At 44.9% G+C, this 20,201-nt stretch overlaps 1 protein-coding gene across 1 annotated transcript in view; it reads left to right on the top strand.

The window, feature by feature from the left end:
- Positions 1 to 1,403: 1,403 nt before the first annotated feature.
- Positions 1,404 to 20,201, top strand: part of arhgef17 (Rho guanine nucleotide exchange factor (GEF) 17) — a 67,916-nt gene continuing 49,118 nt past the window's right edge. The window contains exons 1-2 of the mRNA XM_084949911.1: positions 1,404 to 1,640; positions 1,774 to 7,162. Coding sequence (XP_084806037.1) covers positions 1,880 to 7,162 — 5,283 coding nt within the window. The 5' untranslated portion in view covers positions 1,404 to 1,640; positions 1,774 to 1,879. The remainder of the gene's footprint in view (positions 1,641 to 1,773; positions 7,163 to 20,201) is intronic.

Genomic DNA, 20,201 nt, shown 5'->3' with positions numbered 1-20,201 from the left:
AGACATGGAAAAAATGTGTGAAGAGATGTGAGAAGAGTATCTGAACCAGATCAATGCTGTTTGTATCCAAAAGGACATAAAAATAAATATTAGTGAACCTCATACTTTTACATGCTAGAATAAAAATGTAAATGCAGTGGTTTTGGTGAAAAAACAAACAAACAAACTTACAGAACAAAAACTCAACACACACTGGTGCTCCACCGGAAAAAAATATTGTGTATTTTGAAATACAATTAAAAAAAAATAAAAAAAACTAACAAGTTTGCAAAAGTTTGGAGAACCTTAAAAAAAACAAAAACAAAAAGCAAACAAACTTTCTTAAAGATTTTGAGCTAATAGAGAATTAGTCTGAATTATTAAGAAATGTTTCAATTCCTGTATCAGCACTGCTTCTTCCTATTTGTTTGTGTTTAAAGAAAAATAATTGGTTGGTTAGGAGTGAATTACTAAGGCAGATGGGGATTTCCTGAAAATGTTTCTTGCTGGAATTAAAAAAAACAAAACATTAACAAACACAAAAACAATCAAACAAACTCCAGAAATCCTTTCAATCCAAAACACATTCGGACCCCGCGAGGTCATTTACATTTAAATGACCTCAATTTAAATGCATCATGCCATCACAGATAGATGGGCTGACCTCACCGGGCTCGTTTGGGTTCTTCCATCAACCTCCACCTTTGACCTGACGTGTTACGAGTGAGCCTTTAGGGGGCGCTGCAGCCAGCGTGTACTTTTCTCACAGCCTGTGAAACAGAATTCCCCCGTTGGAACAAAAGGACCTGTTAACCAGACAGCCACATGGGAAGCACCACAGAGGGGTTATTGTGCACGAGTGAAAACTTTTATCCTCCCTGCCACCACTACACCAACACCACCAGCTCCCCCTGAATGCTGACACAGTAATTCACAAACACCATCACACCAAAGTTTGCTGGAGCTGTGCAGTAACTCAAACTCTTTGGCTTCCTTTGTGAATTTTTTTTTACCCCTGAAGGCTGATTTTTAAACGTAACACCTTGAATGCATCTCGGAAATCAGCACCTATGGTTTCATTGACATCCTTTAGGTTTCATAAAGATGTTGCAAGTCCAAATTGTAGGTATTGAATAATAAATAAATATTTTGGAGTGTCTAAAACACTTAGAATTGTGTGTGTGTGTGTGTGTGTGTGTGTGTGTGTGTGTGTGTGTGTGTGTGTGTGTGTTGGGGTTTTTTCGCAAGGGAAAGAGCTATAATTACATCTTGTTAGTCCACAGTATATCCCCTCTCCTATCAAAAAGGGGAAAAAAAAGCTTTTCCTCTCAATCCCCGAGGGGGGCTATGACTGCCCCTATACCCCTGGTCCCGCCCAGCCACCCCCTCTCTGCCTCTATCTCAGGCATTTACATGCAAAAAACAACATAAGTCACGGAAAAGCAAATCATGCCAAAACAGGGAGTCCATAAACAGTTTGGGAATTATTAGGGAATGATGCGCAGGGCCCGTGCCTGGCGATGGGCACACGTTTAGAAACAGTGAGAGGAAAACAATGGAGAAGTTGTGTTTGTGAAGATTTGGGGCCAAAGAAGAGGAAGAAAAAAAACTTGCATCGCTTTCCCTCTTGGCACGGATACGGTTTCGGGAATCGACAACATGTAAGTTTTTGATAAGAGGGCAGCACTCACCTACTTTACTCACTGAACACTTTATTTATCACCTAACTAACCTCGTTACAGAGCAATATGAAGCTTTGCCAGCACTCATTTCCCCCCTTTTTCTTGCTGTTAGGTTAAACTGCAGATGGACCACAACTAAGAAAAGGTGCTTGGATGTGTAACAGCTACCCGTGGAGTTGCCAATGCGTGTGTGAGAGCCGTAACAAAAGACATGAACAATGGCAGAAAGCGAGGAGAAGAATGCGGCTGTGTATCGCAGCGTCTCTTTCAGAAAGCTGGGGTCCTGGGGCGCCAACAGGAGGGAAGAGCAGCCACACAAATCAGGGGATTTGGAGGCAGTTGGCGTCGCCCTTCCCCCGGAGCCCAGCAAAGCAGAGCAGCCCTTGACGACGACGACGCGTAATGTCAGTGTGTCAAGAAAAGTTTCCAAAATCTCTGCCACCACCGCCAGCCTCCTAACCGCAGAGCCAAAGAGAGGCTCTCCCTCTCTTCTCTCCTTCATTTCTCCATCCATCCGCGAGCTGACTGAGAAGTTCAGCAACAGCAGCAGCAGGAGGAGTAACAGCAGCGGCTCCGCCAGGACGCACACAGCCTCGCCGGGAGACTGTGCAGCGGACACGCGGGGGAGCAGCACTTTTCCCCGGGCCCGAAGCTCCAGGAGTGACCGGGTTCCACCTGGGAAAACTTTTCACGAGGACAGCGGCGGTGTCGGTGGTGGATATTTCCAGGATAGTGACAGCGCAACAGCAGAGCCTCTTTCAGACAGCAAAGCGCTTAAGTTTCACTCGGGCACCGACTCTGTGTCAGGCTCAGACTCGGACAGGAAAAGCGACAAGCGGATTTTTAGAAGTTTATCAAGCGACAGCGGCGGCAAGTCGGGTAAGAGAGACTATTCCCAGATTAATGCACCTCCTTCTGAGCTCACAAAGACTTTGACTCCAGATGAAGAGGAGGATGTTAGCAGTAGAGGGGTTCCTCCACCCTGCAAAGCCCACAGAAGTTATCACGCCACACACTACACTGACTTTCACCCCCTGCACTCTGACAAGTGGCCCAGTGTTACTAAAATTAGACAGCTGTTTGATGAGAGGCAAAGCAAGCCTTTGCAGCAGGGCAAGACTGTTGAAGCTTGTGAGGATTTAAAGGCAGCTGGCCGAGGCCACCTGCAGGAGCTCACCTGCAGCTCTGAGAGACACAGACTGTGTCCCTGCAGCTCAGCTAATGAAGGCTGTGACCTGCCCTTTCATGACAAGTGCCTAGCTGGAGTACAGAGCAGAGAGAGCGGTGCTGCTAAAGAGACTTTAACCTATGGTTTGTGCTTTTACTCCAAAGCCGACCACTCTCTGCACTCAAATGATGAGGAGGCAGACGTAGAGGCGCACAGTCAGAGTAACAGAGTGTCTGGCAGAAACACTTCTGGTAGCAGTTGTGGTCGCTACCACGGGGTTAAATCATCTCCATACAGGTCTCATAGTCCCAGCGCTGAGGCGGCAGCTCAGGCCCCCAGATCGACAGGATTGACATCTGACCCTAACCCTGACCTTCAACCCTGTCCCGCTTCGTCTCGGAGTCGATCGGAGAGCTCGGACACCACCTCCTGCTCCTCCTCTCTTCACCAGCCGACAGCGAGGGAGAGAAGGGATAGACAGGGGGTCGGGCTGCCCAGGGATAGTTTACATTCCTTACATAGCTCCTCTAGAGCTCCAGCCCCCTCCGCCTCCTCTCTCTCCTCTGCTCCAGCTCCAGATAAAGCCATTACCGCCTCCTCCTTCTCCTCCTCCTCCACTGTAGCTCCCTCCACTGAGTTAACACACCCAGCGAAAGTTGCTTCTCCCCTCAGCTCCCGCTGGAGGTTTAGCTCTGGAGACGAAGAGGAGGAGCAGACCAGGAGAAAAAGAGGAGGCAGTTGGAGTGCTTCTTATAAGCCCTCTCCGTCTGTCTCCTACCGAGCAGGAGAGAGGGGTGACACAGAGCGAGCAGGCAGCTATTTATCCCACAGTAAAAATGGCTGGTGGGGCACAAAGGCCATTGGCAGGTCTTCAGGCAGCGAGGAGGACAGTCCTGGTTCCTTAGGCCCCCACTGCCGAGAGGCAGTCCGCCGGCGCTCGCTGAGGAAGAAGAAGAAAGTCAGCGGGGCTGCTCTAATAACAGGCCGTGATGACTACGACGATCATGATGGCGAATCAGAAGACAGTGACAGTGATGCGGCCGTGATGATGGAGCACCTAGAGAGGCAGCACCAGCAAAACACAGGAGGGGAATTTGGCGGGGCGGTAACCCGGAGCCACTCGGCACGAGAACCCAGCAGTCACAGAGCCAGAGTGCAGCAGTGGGAGCGCATCACCTCACCTGTGACCTCAGTGACGCTCCCGGGTGTGTCGCGAGTGTCAAAGGTCAGCATACCCCCATTTCTGTCCAGCCCCGGCGAGTCACGTTGCAGCAGCCGGTACTCAAGCACCGAGACACTGAAAGAGGAGGACTTGGCTGGCTGTGCCAACCGTGCAGCTAATGTGTTGTTTAATGCGAGGGGAGCAGAAGGTAGCACTAGTAGAGTGGCGGCGTCTTCCGTGTTGAGTAAAACTTACCATGGGAATTTTACCATGTACCGCTCCCCGAGCTTCGGCCATGGGGACAACTTCTCCCGTGCCCCTGTGCGTGTGCGCCCCAAGATTGTGCCAGCTGTAACACCGTTGCCTAGTGCACTTGCCAGAGAAAGTGGGTTATCTTCAGGGAAGAGAGGTGGTGAGAACGTGGGATTAAGGAAAATCACAGCAGGGGGTAAGGTCAATGATAATGAGAAACACCAGATATCCACATCCAACCCTGATATCACCTCAGAAACTATGACGCTCTTAAGCTTTCTCAAATCTGACCTGCCGGGCCTGAGGGTGCATAAATCAAGTGGAGGGGATAGATCAGGGGTTGGGGAGGGGTCATCATCAGTGTATAGGATTGGTTCAGGGGCTCACGGCGGGACCCTGCTATCTTCAGGGCGTCGCCCATCTCTCAAAGACCTGACAGCCACTTTGCGGCGTGCGAAATCCTTTACTTATTCAGACAAACCTGCTCCTGCCACCAGGTGTTACTTGACAAGCGGCCCAACAAAGAGGAGCTCCTCTGAGCAGCGGCTTGATTCGGATGGAGAGAGCAGTGGAGGGAGGGTGGTGGTGTCAGACAGGGAAGTAGAAAGTGATGGTGGAGATTTTAGGGTTGGGAGAGGGCGCAGAATGAGGGATTATGGATTTGATGGTGATTTTGATGATGATGAAGCGATGCCAGTGCAGGACATGTATGTGCAGGAAGCCAGACAGGTCATTAGAGATATCTGCCAGATGAGCACGAGGGAAGATGATGACGAGGATTGTGTAGCTGTAAGAGGAAGTGACAGTATTTCTATGGCTGAATGTTTGAAGTTTAAGAAAACAATCGAGGAGATGGAGAAGGCTGGGGAGGGCATAAAGGATGAGGCAAGGAGAGATCAAGGGGCTAGGTTTGAGAACGCAAAAGACAAGGATAAACATAAGAGGGAGAGTGAGAACAAGGTGAGGGAGAGGGGTGAGAGAGATAAACAAAGTATGCAGATGGAGAAGCTAAACAGCAGGGGCACAGAGTACTGGGAGAAGTCAAAGAGACAGAGTGGAGAGCTGGAGAGAGTCACGCTGAAGGGTGATTCGGATGAAAGCGTGTTCTACGACCGCTCTGTGGATGAACTTTCGGGCCCTGAGTCGAGTTTAACAGATGAAGGGATTGTGACGGAGCCTGAGACGGGACCCGGCGACCCCTCGGATAGGTCATACTTGGGCTCACAAGGGGTCGATTTGGGGTCAAGAATAGCATGGGATGTGCTAGAGCAGCCGGTCACTGTATGGAAGCAGTCTGTGCTCCATGAGGTGGACGGGTTTAAGCAGGAGGGAGAAAAGATCACAGAGAACAGCTTGAGCTGTGCAAATCGTCTGAATGAGGTGAGCGCGCCTCGCACTGTGCCTCTTCCTGCCCGTGTGGCTGAGAATGACAGCCTTGTCACAGAGCAGAACACTGCTGCTGGTATTGCCAACGTCAGTGAGGGGATCCACGGTAACAGTGCCGGGGGGTCAGCAGCCACTGCGGGAGGAGGGGGAGGATCTGAAACCCCCGCAACCCCGAATGCTGTCCGTCGAAGGCGCAAATTCTCCCCCTCTGGTAACGCGGGCTCTGATTCCAGTAATGGCAGCAATGCAGAGTCAACAACAGGATCAGCTGTGGGAAATGGGGAGTCTACAGTCTACCGCTCTCTCAGTGACCCCATGCCTCAGCGGCGCTGCTCTGTGGCAGAAGAGGGGAACAACAACTTTTCTTCTGTGGACAGCAACCTGTTAGGATCCTTATCTGTCAAAGGTGGAGGGGGAGGTGCTCCAGAAGCTTCTTCTGTGGGCACGCTGTCAGAATATAAAGGCAGCGTGGCCAGTGACCTGTCAGTTTGCAGTGATGGCGGGCTCCGTGATGACGCCATTCGGGATTACAGTGGGGTGATCAGGAACATCGTGGCTGAGCCAGGTGCGATGGACAGACTGATGGCAGATGAGCACAGCAATGGCAAAGCCCCCAAGAAGAAGTCATTCAGTGACCCCAGTCGCCGTAGTGATGCCCCTTTTATTTCTCAAAATGACCCCCAGTGCAGAGGTCAGACTGGCAGCACTCAGCCAATCAGTGAGCTGGAGCACCTGGGCCAGATTCCACCTTCCAGCAGCGAGCCAATCCTGAGCGAGCAGAGAGAGGAACTGTGGGAACCCGAAGTTAAACCTAAACACGCGCATCTGCATCAGCAGCCGAATGGCAGTAATAAAGTCACAAAGGCTCGCTCCCTGTCGGAAAGCACCCCTCCCTCCGAATACCACGATGATGAAGATGGTGATGTCATAGACCAAGGTGAAGAGGACGAGGTCCAGAAGTTTAACTTTGACCTTAAACTAGCAGGAGCTCTGTCTCCCAGAATGAATCGTCGGCCCACCAGAAAACGTCCAAACAGGTTGACGTTCTCCCCTCCTGAGGATCCATTTGAGCCGGCGGAGCTGGGCTCAGAGGGGCACGAGGACCGCAGCGACCAAACCAAGCTCGCATCTCCTCTTTCCCCACTGCCACTGCAGTCCAAACCCAAAACCATACCCAAGCATGCCCGCCACACCAACGAGCCCACCACCTTCATCCCCATCTCCCCACCTCCACAACTCCAGCCCCTCAAGGAGGTAGACTTTGCCGTCCAATCCACTACAGAACCCCCGCCCGGAAGCAGGCCTTCAGGAGATGAGGCCCCTTCGCTGGAGGATGTGACGCAGAAATACATCCTTGATCTGAGCACTTCTGAAAGGGACCCCGAGGGCCCAGGAGGGCTTTCAGCACACGGCGCAGTGTCAGCTTCAGAGGGACCCAGCGAGACCAGCCCCACTGGAGTGGCAGAAGCCGGACCACAGAAGAAGGAGGACGCTCCATCTGCGCCCACGCCACAGAGAGCCAAGCCTAAAGTGGTGAGTTACCTTTCATTCATGGATTTTCTCTTTTTTTACCTGACATCTTTGAGTTTGGATGATCTAACCTCAAATGCTCACCTTCTTCCCTGAACAATTATATAAATGTGCCATTGTTAGCTGCAAAAAAGAAGCCATGAACACCACACACAGTATTACAACACAGACACACACTTTCAGTTTTTATGTTTCAAAATTGGAGGTTCACTGTTTCCCTGTTACTCGAGGTAGCACAGATGTAGCGTGAGAAACGTTTGGTAGAATATTGAACATTTATTTTCTAGTTCCACCAGTCTTGTAAGAGCTCTTGTTGTTTTTGTTAGCATCGCACTGCTGGATTGCTCTCACAGTTGTGCAGCTGCACCCAGTGCCTGTGTGTATCTCTGCTTTTATGAAGCGCTTTCATTCGGGACCCGTATAGCTAGTTTCGGAGCACGTTTGGACGCAGACCTTACAATACAGAAGCCATTATAGGCCGAGCTGTGTTTAAACAAACATCAGAGGATGTTATTAGTTTGATTAAACGGATTGCAGACAAAGGGCATTAAGGAATGGACTGAAGCCCGCCGAGTCTGTTTTCGTTTATTTGTTTCATCCAGTTTCGATTGTCTCCGTGCCAGAATCATAGAGGGGGGATGTAATAAACAGTTCTCCCAAACACAGACTGGGTTTATGCGTGTGGATGTTTGATGTAATGTTACATTTACTTATTGCTGTCTAAACACCGGGAGAGACCGTCTGTCTTGTTGTATCATTGGAATATAAAGGTTACTAACTGTCAAGAGAAACTGAAGGGAACATGGGAAAGCTTTAAAGAAAAATGGTACTTATATGGAGCTTTTCTACTCAATTTGAGTAGACAATTTAAAGGTAGCTGTGTGTGTGTGTGTGTGTGTGTGTGTGTGTCACTGATTGCCATGCATGGCTGCTCTTGCTTAGAGCACACCTCATGGAGTCTGAGGCCTGGAAGGACAGGAAGGTGCAGACCTAACGTCCGAGACTTCAGTTTTCTTACATCATCAGCTGCTTATCATAGCGACTGTTGTGGTTACTTGAGATTTGTCGCTGTGTCTGTGTTTCAGGAATCTGAGCCTTGTTGTTTTTATTTGCTCACAACAAACAATTATGTAGCTTTGCGTGCGGCTCCACAGCTTCAGCATCCAGTCCACAGGGCTGTTTTTGGTTTCACTGATAATAATATTTACATCAGTTACGTTTGCTCTTCATTTGTTTTCAATTGATTGTCCTTAGTGACAGCAGCAGTAGCTGGCGAGTGACCCTCATCGGGCAGGAAATGGGTTTAGGGAAAAGGGAAGTTGTTGCAGTAACTGAAGGGTTTGATGACTTCCAGCAGTACTGGCTATGTGCATGTTATTGTGTCCGGTGCACTCTTATTTGTGTGTCGCCCGCATGCGTATAAAACTGTTTTTCTCTTTATCCTCTTTAGTCATGCTCCTGTGTATGTGTGAGCCCATGCATGTTGTTCGTCTGGACTATGTCAGTGCCTCTTTTTTGCTCCAAATCTTCAGAGCATAGACTTTTGCCAGGTGACTGTGCTTAGGGTGCTGCAGCACTGGTGCTCTGTGTGTGAGAGAGATTTGGACTGAATGTAATAACAACAGTGCCAAGCTAAAATGGATCGCAGGCAAGTTCCTAAAGCGAGGGAGGGATGAAGAACAGGAGGAAGAAGGAGCGTTTTTCTTTCCTTTTCTGGAGACATGGCTTATTTCAGCCATGGTGCAGTTTCCTGACATCAAAATCTCCCATTAATTTCTGTTGTTTTTCCTCTCCTCCTCCTCCCGTGCCCCTTTGCATCATTCCAGTCCCCATTTCTTCTCCCGTCCTCATCCAGATGTTGCCAATCATAGCTGTTTTCTTTTCTCCAGGCTGCATTTCTACTTTATACCCTCATCCCATCTCCACTTATCTTTTCTTAATGCCAATTCTTCTATATTTCTACCTCCTGTTATTTCATCCTTCGCTGCTCTGTCTCTCTGTGTCTCTCTGGAACATTGCACCGAAGTGAGGTCATAACGTTTTGTCTTGGTGCACGGCAGGCAGGCGAGCCAAGTGTCAGGTAGAGAGAGAAAGGCAGGGAGCAAAAAAAGGAGAGAGTTGGAAGGAAACTTTCTGGTTTTAAAAAAGTTACAGGATCAAAATAGAACAGGGAGAGGAGGGAAATGGAGGGACGGAAGGGAGGCGGGGGGAGTGAAGGAATGAGAGGTAATGGGAGCAGATGGTAGGAAAAGGCTGGTTTATTGTTGAACCAGAGGTGAGTAAAATGTAAAATCTTAATATAACCATTAGCTTTTTTTTTTCTTCACTAAAGCGGAAACCTTTAATCTCTAAAGTTTACATGTTTGACAAACGTTTGGATCCTCACACTGAAACTGCCTGGGGAAAAATCGTATTAATATTTATGCAGATGTCCAGATTTTCATGTAAGGCAGTGCTATGAGAGAATTTTGACCAACATGTTTAATATTATGTTGACAGATATTAATTTTATGGCTGAAACTGAACATGTTTGATCATGCATTGGTAAAGTCCTTCATTAAATGTTTGGAAAAAGTAACCACAGCTTCCCCAGTGTGGGTAAAATTCATATTTCTCTGGTATAGAGTAGCACTTTATAGGTCAGATGAGGCATAAATATTGTCTTTGCCTCCAAGAGATGCGTTGTAAGTCCTCCTGGATGTGTGTGTGTCTGTGTGTGTGTGTTTCCCCTACAGCTGCAGTAGTTTTCACTTTAACAGGCAGCAGGAATGTGGCCCATCTTCCCTTTGCTTCATGTTGCATAACCGTCTTTAACTTTCCCAAAAGAGCTGCACACTGGTCATGTGGGCCGGCTATAGAAGGCTTCTGCAGTATCATTTGGGTTGTAGGTACTCGTCATTATGCGTTAAGCAATTTAAAGCCCCAAAGTCAGTTTTGGCCAGTAATTAAATGCTGTTTGGTACGTGTAATCAGACAAATTACAGTCTGGACTCAAAAGGATGCCAACTCCAAATCGTTCATGCTTCTGTGTACTTCTTGCACACTGTGGACAGACCTTACTTGTTCTGCGATTCACTGTGGCGTGAAATACATTTCTTAACTCTTACGTTCATTCTTCTCCTATTGATGAGGCCAGCCAAGTTTATAGAGGAAGTGGGTTTTTGAGGTAATGGGAGAAGTGAGCGAGGATATATAGTAAGAGAGAAGGAAAGAGGCATAGAGATTGGTTTGTGCTCCGCTCTCCATGGATTAGGTCTAAAAGCACAGTGTTTATAACTCCAGATTTATGACCGACTTTGTTTTATCAGGCCACCCACGTGGAATCTAATACTCTCCCTCTGACGGATCTTTTTCTTGGGCTATTCCCACTTATAGGTTTTACTTCAGACAGCCAAAAAAACAAAAACAAAACATTTTTTTTTGTCTTTTTACACCTGGAATATTATTATGAACTCACAAATAAAGGACGGGTGCCTGCATGTTATCACAAATCAGAGATGTTTTCAGTCAGCCCTGAATCACAGATAAACTGGAGTAACCCAAGCCTCCTGCTGCTGTTGTCTACTGTTAGTTATCAAGCATAGTCACAGGTGAGAGGAGTGGCACCTGGTGTGGTCTTCTGCCGCTGTAGCCCATCTGTTTCTAGGTTTGATGTGTTGTGCATTCAAAGATGCTCTTCTGCATCACTGGTGGTTGTTTGACTTACTGTTCATTTCCTATTAGCTCGAAGTAGTCTGGTCATTTTTGTCTGACTTCCAGCATTAACAAGCTATTTAACTCAGAGAACTGCTGCTCATAGGGTATTTTCTCCTTTCTCTGTAAACTCCAGAGATGACTCTGAGGAAAATGTAGATTAACAGTTTCTTAAATACTCAGACCAACAACCATGCCACATTTAAAGTCTCTTAAGTTACTCCAGCAGGTCTCTTTGAGTGTGTCTGCATGCTTGGATGTTGCTACGTGATTGCCTGATTAAATATTTGTGCTTACAAGCAGTTGAACAGGTGAGTGTATAATGAAGTGTTTTTTTATCAACTACAAAATGTGCAATCAAAATCATTTACACTGTGATCAATGGAGAAGAAGGAGCTTATCCAATGTGCAGCTTTCTTTGAAACCACACTTAAAAGTAAAGGGAAAGGTCAGCTCCATATACACACAGAGGATATTGTGTGGGTGCGAGGGGGTTTGTTTTTTGATATGCAAAGGTCAGCAGAGGTTTAGCGAGGTCCAAAAAGTGCTGGCTGCTGAGAGAGAGGTAAAAAAGTATCGGAGAGATGAAAGGGTGCAGATATGGCTTGTCCTGCCCAAATGACCCAAAGACTCTGGAGATGAGAGGGAAGCGGTGGGATGAATCAAAAGATCAAAAGGTTGTCTGCTGATATCTGTGGCATCAGTGACACATGGGAAGCTTCTAACTTTATGTGGGTGGAGTTGGAAAACAAATCCTGAGAGGTTAAGCCTAAAAAGATAATTATGGAACCACGATACTGACGCAAGTGTGGTTTGATTAAATAAAGGAAATATACTGGCATGTCTATTGTGTAGATTTTACTTGGTAGGTAGATCAAGTGTCACAAGTATAACCAGTAATTAAAAGGAATGTTGGGCTTGATCCTTAATGGCTCTTCTTCTTAAAGCCTCAAGACCGCAGAGAACATGTCCCCAATATCTAACCAGTAATTTTAATCAATAACCAAGAGTAGCTCACTGGGTATAGTTTGTTCATCTATATGAAACAATATAGAGGGAAGGTTTGGTTATTTCAGAAACTGCTGATCTACTGGGGTTTTCCCGCACAGCCATCTTTGGGGTTTACAGAGAATGGTCCAAAAAAGAGAAAATATCCAGTGAGTGGCAGTTTTCTGGGTGAAAATGCCCTATTGATGCCAGAGGTCAGAGGAGAATGTCCAGACTGTTTTGAGCTGATAGGATGTCAACAATAACCACTTGATATAAGTTCGGTATTGCAGAAGACCATCTCTAAATAGGCTTGTTGCACAACCTCAAAGCAGAAGGGCTACAGCAGCAGATGATCACGCCTGTCAGCTAAGAACGGGAAATTAAGGCTACAGTTCACAAAGGCTCACCAAAATTGGACAACAGAAGATTAAAAAAATGTTGTCTGGTATTACGAGTCTTGATTTTTGCTGGTCATAAAGGAATAAACAAGGCCAACAACAATACTCAGGTATGCTGAGGAGCTTAAACTATGCTCATTTAATAATAAGGAGTCTAAAAATATCCTCCTCACTATTACACAACCAGCAGCTTGAACTTTTGATGCAAGTCAGAATGGGGTGCAAACAACAAGAAAACATGAATCCATCCTGGGTATTGTTGCTGGCCATGTTCATAGCTTTATGACCACAGTGTACCAATCTTCTAATGGTTGCTTCCAGCAGGATAACTCACTGTGTCACAAAGGTCACATCATCTCAATAGGATTTCTTGAACATGACAATGGCTTCCACAGACAACAGAAATCAATCCAATACAGCACCTTTGGGATGTTCGTGGGAGATGCACATCACAGCTGACAAATCTGCAGCAACTGTGTGATGCTGTCCCGTCAGTACGGACCAAAATATCTGCAGGATGATTCCAACACCTTGTTGAATCCATGCTGTGCTAAATTAATGCAGCTCTGAAGGCAAAAGGGGAAAAACCTGGGACTAGCAAGGTGTACCTAACAAAGTGGCCATTAATATGAAAAAACTTGGAGCTTTAAAAGTAAGCTTTGAGGCCGATTTGGTTGCCTTTTTGTTACAGAGCTGTGCTGTTTACTGTAGCTTCTAATTGAGCCTGTATTTCCAATTCAGTTGTATTTATATGGCACTAAATCACAACAGCAGACACTTTATACTGTAAGGTAAAGACCTACAGTATTCAAACGACCCCCTGTGAGGAAGGACTTTTTGAGAGTGGAAAAGAAAAACTCCCTTTTAACTAGAGATGGCACGATACCACTTTTTTATGTCCGATACCGATATCATAAATTTGGATATCTGCCGATACCGATATGAATCCGATATAGTGTTTTTTAATCAATAAAACGTTTTTTAATATCTTGCTGCATTTTGTATAAGTTTATACTCAACTTTAAATAAATAACAACACTAAAGCTATTCTGTTATACCTGTATGTAAAAAATACACTGCGCCCAAAATATTTCATAGTTCAGCAAAACCAATCAATCTAATAAACTTAAACCTACTCCATCCTCCCTATTCTGGTATTTTAAAGAGTACTTAGCAGAAATATTAAGCAACCTAACTAATAGGGTTGCAAACTCCCAGCAAAAAAAAATAGGGAACCACCCTCCACCTCATGATGCTTAATCGATGTAATCAAATTTAATTTGATGCAGGGGGAAAAATGCACAGAAATAAATTATTTTTCAAGAATAATTAAATAGATTCAACATCTTTCTTCAACAGAATTGCAGACTGCACAGATGGTATCTTCCCAAAGTAGTATAGCTTACTAGGGTATATTAGACTTAACAGTTACTATATACAGTAATGGACTACTATATATTTTACATCAGATTAAAACTTTGGGTGTAAGATTCAGATAATTATTTATTAAAAGCTAGACATTTTAAATGAGAATAAGAAAGAAAAGTATGTCTTTGTGCCCCCTTTTCCCTGTTCATGCCCTATCGGCCCCCCTGGCTAAACTTTGCTAGATCCGCCCCTGCACAGTTACCAGCTACGTAGAAAAAGATCCTGGTGTAGAAAGTAATATTAAATAAATTCTAACAACAGCTTATCAAGCTTAATAGTGCTGCTGTTGTTCAACCGCTGGTTTCCTCTTTCTGGTGAGAAGTGGGCCAAAAACTAAGAAGAGAGACGGACTCACGACAGAAAAGCCGATCAGCTGATCATTAAGCAGTTTCACGATTGAAGTAGCAGCAGGAGAGAGAGAGAGAGAGAGAGAGAGGCAGTCCCTCCATATATCGGTTGTTAAGCTTAACGCTAAAATGCTTTACAAACATTCAGAGATGAACTTACACACTTGCTTTACTTCTCTCTGGGAAAACTTCCTCGGAGATGAAATGCTGGTTTGGTAGCGAAGCTACAAATACACACAGCCGCTCTATCACGTGATGCATACTGCTGCGACGTGCTAGGTTATGAGCCGAGTTACACCGTGTAGCAAGTTTTGTGAGGTGCTTTTTTTATATTTAATGGATCGGATTACATTTTTTATTTCTCGCCGATATCCGATCCAGTAATTTGGGTCAGTATCGGACCGATATCAGTATCGGTCCATCTCTACTTTTAACAGGAAGAAACCTCCAGGGAAAGGAGAGAAAAGTCTATAGGGGACAAAACACAGACTAAAGGAGAGACACAGGAAAGAATACTCTTTTCTCCTTCTCAGCAAGACCGTAGATAACTGTCCAAAATACCATTTCCTTTTGTATTTGGTCTTCTCTTGGATTAGTGATTAGTTGTCTTTTTGTTGGCGTTGTTACACAAAAAACTGCCAACATGATGTTGATTAAACTTGGTAAAAAGATGAAGAGAGAAAAAAAACCCTGTAAATTTGGTCACTGGCCAATCTTTCTTGTTTTAAAATGGATTAAACAAGCTCAGCACACACAGTCCATACTTTGCTTGGACTGCAGTAACTAATTCTAGGTTAACATCCATGGACTAGATAGCATGTGAATAATGAAGCTTTTCAAAAGATGCTTTTGAGCAATAAAAAATAAATAAATACATAAACCTCACTGACATGTAGTGTCACAGCAAAGAAATCCCAGTATGAGGTTCCATCTGGGTTCTCACAGTGGGGAAAAAACATCTGTGGGAAAAATGGTTCAGATGTCTTTGCCCTCGGTTGGTGACGGTTGCAATATGCTTTGAAAATCTTCAACTTTCCCTTTTAAGGAGGGTGGCTGTTTCTTTTTCACAATAGCCCACCATTAAAGTCCAAACTTGTGAACGGTGGCTGTCTTTTCTTTCTCTTTGTTCCCACTTGCTCTCCTCTTTACTGTCTCTTTCTAACTCGCTCCTCTCTCGGTTGGTGTGGATCCACCCAGTGTAATTACAGAGCAGTTTGCTTATGTAAGGAAAGCCTCTTCTGAAACAGCACTTTCTAACAGAGTTGCTATTTCAGCTTTTTTGTGTGTGCATGGGCAGATTTCGACATACTGAAACATGCTTTTTGTCTCGACATAAATGTCCAGATTCCAGTTTGACCCGGTTCTTATACCACTCAGAAAATGGGTCAGACTCTTTAAGATAACCGTATGAGCTATGTCTCATATCAGTTAGTCTTCTCTGTGGTTTTCTGTCTGAGTCACATACATCTGCAGACCATGTGGCCTCGAAGCTCTCTAAGATGCAAATTCAGGTTTTCAGCTTGTTGATGATTCACCTAATGTGGGGTTTACTACAGTACTAGCTTCCATGTGCCTGAGTGAAATAGCCTGAGGCTTACAAAGCTAAAAAAGGTCCTGTGAAGAATACCTGGGGGGAAAAAAATCCATTGTAGTTCAACAGAAATGAGTTACTGACAATGAAGATTATGTCCTTTAGTTGTGTCTGCTTTAACTTTAGCAGTCTGGGCACCACAGTACAGGGTGAACATTAAAGCAAGAGCTAAGACATTAAAAATAAGGCCTCGGTCACACAGGCCTAGCGAACCAATCGGATTCTGGTTGCTGTGGGAAAAATGTATATTCCCTTTGGTTGTGCCTAATGAGAGCTGAATGAAAGCTGTTCTAATGTGACTGTATGTCTTATAACGAGCCTAATTTGCTTTTCATATGACTTTGAAATCCTCTGTTTTTTAGTTCAGTGGAGAGTAAACCATGAAACATGCATTGTGAGTGGTTATTTTATTAAGTATTTATGCTCAAGCACTGGTTTGTGTGTGTGTGTGTGTGTGCATGTCTCTCTAAACTTCCATTGACCTCCTGTATGTCTTGCCTTGTCACTCGCACAATAGTATGACTGTGCGATGTCTAACATGGCATATTTCGCAGCGTGGTTGGACACAGGCGTGCACACACAGTCAGTCGTATACAGCGTCTAGGCCTCGGCCTAACTGTGGGCTGACTTGGGTGTTCATTTCCATTGTCCCACCCTGGGGAAACATGACATTCCCATTCCTCCCTTCTCTGCTTCTGTCCTTATCTTATGGCATCAGTCCGCCGGTTTGGCTCATGCTCTAGCTGTCAGTTAAGAAACACTCGTGAAAATGGGAAAGGGAGACGCTGGAAGTGTCGGAGCGCTGTTCCCGAGTGGCTGGTCGGTTCCCGGATTAAGGCGCAGGGTGAGGAGGAAGATGATTGGAAAAGGGAAAAGGGAGCGGCTACGGCCAAAGACGCCTCAAAGGCAGGTGGAGTGGTTTTTGATTTCGTCACATTTGTTTTTGATGTTTTCCCTGAAGCTGGAGTGGATTTAGTTATGACGATTAATGAATGTAATCAGGTAGAAAGCTTTCATGTTTTTGAGTAAAACTTTAAAAAAGTACTAAAGGTATTCCACAATTAGATTCCATTGTTTGTGTGTGTGGATCGTACACTGCTGAATCACAGGTTTTGTATCTTGTAACTTTAGCTCTGCGCTGCTGTCATTGTATTACCTCATCAGTGATATCCCCCCCTTTGAGGTGGACTCCATGACTGTGGTTCCCTCTGATGTCCCATCATCATCTGCAGCATGGGGATGGCATCGCTGTAGCATTTTTAATATAGTTCGTGTGTGTTTGAGGCTTTCGTGAACAGATTAATGCCACTTTTATTACAGCATCAGAGCTGATCCGGTCACCATCTGCCTGTTAGTGCAACTTCACTTCACCTCTCGCGCTGAGGTTAATAAATACTCAGATTGCCTTATTGGAGGAGCTTAAAGCACGGCTTGCAGGGCTTGGAGCCGTTCACAGCATTTTGTTTACAGTCCTCGTAACATGACATATAGTCCTGATGACTTTTTAAGGCCTTTTTCTCCTAATTAAAAGAAAGTCCTGAGGAGGTGACCTGTTTTGTTTCTTCAACCCCCCACATAGGTGAGAGGTTGGTTCTGGCCACCGGCAACCTTTGTACTTAAGTAAAACATTTAGTCCCAAGATGAGTTCTCACCAAGCTGTGAGTCATCCTGAAAATATGTTGACCTTACCTCAGCTGAACTTGTGTGTGGTAGTGTGAATGAGGGAGAGAGAGACAGAAAGAAACATAAGCATGGAGATAATGTGTGTGCATGCTTTCACGCCTGCGTGTGTTTATCTCACACTAAATTGAGTTTAGCACAACAAGCTCAGACGAACACAGAGCTATCAGTGTCCATCGCAGACTCGTCAGTGATTTCTACATGTTTGTGCACCTTTTTTCTTTTATAATGAAGTGGAAACAGCAACTCCCTGCTCATGGTTCCCTTTCATAGGGAGTATATCTGTAGGTGGCATGATCCTGACCCAGTGCTGTAAGGAAAGTCTGATGTGTACAAGCTCAACAGGAATGGAGACGACACAGTCCCCGGTGGAGCTCGTGTACCGTGCATCACCAAACCAGGCAGAGCGCTTCCTGGTCTCGCCTGTCCGTCAGCTAGTCAGTAATCCATGAGGTGGTGGATGTGTTTCCTGTAGCTTCTCCCTCAGTAGCAGCAGCTGGATTGTGCCAAGTGCACTTAAGAAATTGGGGGGTGAAGAAATCATAGGAGAGTGGCCATTAAAGTGAGACACAGTATCAGTTCCCTGCATCTTCCTGCCCCTGCTGTGCATCGTTTCAATGCCGTAAACAGAGAATCACAGTTCTTGCTTGTGCCTTGCATTTCCACCTCCATATCTTTCTTCTTGGCCTCCACTACAGTAAGTTCACATGATGCAGAGTTTAAAATCATCCATTTTTATCCAATGGAAGACGCCTCCTTCAAAGCCAGTCATCTGATTGGTTGCCTATCACAGACAGAAGATTTCCTGCGTTAACAGGAAAAGTTTCAGACATTGAGGTCAGTGTTTGTTTGATTGGGCCAAGAGCTGTTTTTTACACTTGGCCCTGCATGATGTCGACAGGAGCGGTGATACCTGATCTGGCGTAAAGCAAGAAAATAAAGAAAGGAGGAGAGATATCTCTTCTGAGTCAGAGCTTCATTTGGGCATGAACCCTGTTGTTTATTTAATGCACTTGAATCAAAACAAATACCATCAAACGATTCCAGAAATACCAGACACACTCGGTGCTTGTGGAACCAGTGTCCTAAAACCAAATGTCCAAACTGAAACTGGCATGTTGTTCTTGCCAAACCTTGCTTACAACCCTGCTGAATTATTAAATTTTAATTTCCTGTGGTTAAGTGTGCCTGTGTGTGTGTGTGTGTGTGTGTGTGTGTGTGTGTGTGTGCTGACCTGCTGTCGCTCACATTCATCCAGCAGCGTGGAAATTCTGCCAGATATAACAGCAGCAGTAATCACAAGGGCAGTGATGAAGGTTAATGATGATGACTGCCATTTATCTGCAGATTGAAGGAATGCGAGTGTGTTCGTGCGTGCATCTGTCCCCAAACGTTTGTTTGAAGGACTCACACAAAGCCCCCATCACCCAGTGACAGCTAGGGGGTTGTGGGTAATCGGGTCTGTTTGTCCTGAAACAATGTAGTCCTTCTTCGCTCCTCAATAGGCTTCTTATTTTCAGCGAGGCCTCAACATTTCCCCTGTTCAAACATTTTATTCGGCAGTTGGCATTTCGGTTCTGTGGTTCTGAAATGTTATTGTGAAGGGAGGAGAGAAATTAACCATTTTTCTCATGGGGTTTAAAAGAGCTCTTATTAAACATCACTTGTTAGCACAAATGTCCGGCCAGGACTAAATCTTGGTGCCTGATTTGCAGTGTGATAAAACAGTAGGATTTTGGCAACGTGGACACATTAAAAACAAGCCTATAGTAAAATTAAGGATCCAAACCCAAAGTTTAATAAGCACAGTTCAAATGAGAACCACTTCATTTTACACACTCATTATTGTAGTTGTTCTGATTTTGTTGCACTTTTTCTTTTTTTTCTTGATCTGTCACGTCTTTGTTTTCTCATTCATCATTTTACTTCACTAAAAAGTTACAAGGTTGTAACTAAAGGCTGAAGCAGCAAAACCTTTATGATAAGAAGATGACAAGGCCCTAAAATAGCTCATAATCTGACCCTGAATTAAAAAGAAAAAGAAGAAGAAGAAGAAGGGAGCTATGAATCCATGTCAGCTGCTTTTCTGCTCACTTGTTCTGGTTATTTTCATGAAGCAATCCTCCAGCTTTCCCTTCTTTAACAACTGCTCTTTATTCATCATGTGAATTTTACATAATTTTAACAAGTCTCTTTATAGCCTGACCACTGCAGTGAGCAAACACTTACCTTTAATCCATGATGACTTCATACAGCTGCTGCTGTAGAGAAGGGTGTTAGGGCTAAGTAATGAATAAATAAATGGTTGCAAAGGCTTGTGGAAGAGCTAGCAATTAGTCTCCTACATTATGCATTTTATGTGCAGGTACAGAAAAATCAGCAGTTTGTCTGGACTTAGAGAAGAAAGGGGTTTACTCATCAGCAATTTAATTAAGATATTATATTTTTACAATAACTCAAAAAAACAAACCAAATATAATAGATAAATATGGGCTAACCCAAATCTAACATGTAGCTTAAACAAGGAAAAACTGCATCTGAAGTTTTGGTCACACAGGCCTAGACATCAGTTGGCAACTTACCGGCAACCTCCTTTCACCAAGTAAAATGTTTGGTTATATGGATGACTGCAACTTGTCTGCAAACCCTCAACAACTACTTGCCTAGTGGAAGTGAAACTGTGAAGCATGTCGACGGGTTAGGGTTTAGCCCAGGTTTTAGATGTATCCTTGAGCCAACACAGCTGAGTTAAATGGCTAAATTATCTCCTCAACAAGTTCTCCAGCAGAATGTAAAGAACTAATCATTTGATTCAGGTGTGTTGACCCAGGGTGATATCTAAAACCTGCAGGACACTGGCCCTTGAGGCCTGGAGTTGCCCACCCCGGTTTAAAGGCTAAATTAGGTTAGGATTT

This window comes from Perissodus microlepis, chromosome 14 (assembly GCF_051167445.1).
Source record: "Perissodus microlepis isolate ML-2025 ecotype Zambia chromosome 14, ASM5116744v1, whole genome shotgun sequence".
NCBI lineage: Eukaryota > Metazoa > Chordata > Actinopteri > Cichliformes > Cichlidae > Perissodus > Perissodus microlepis.
This window is presented reverse-complemented; position numbering and strand designations above follow the sequence as displayed.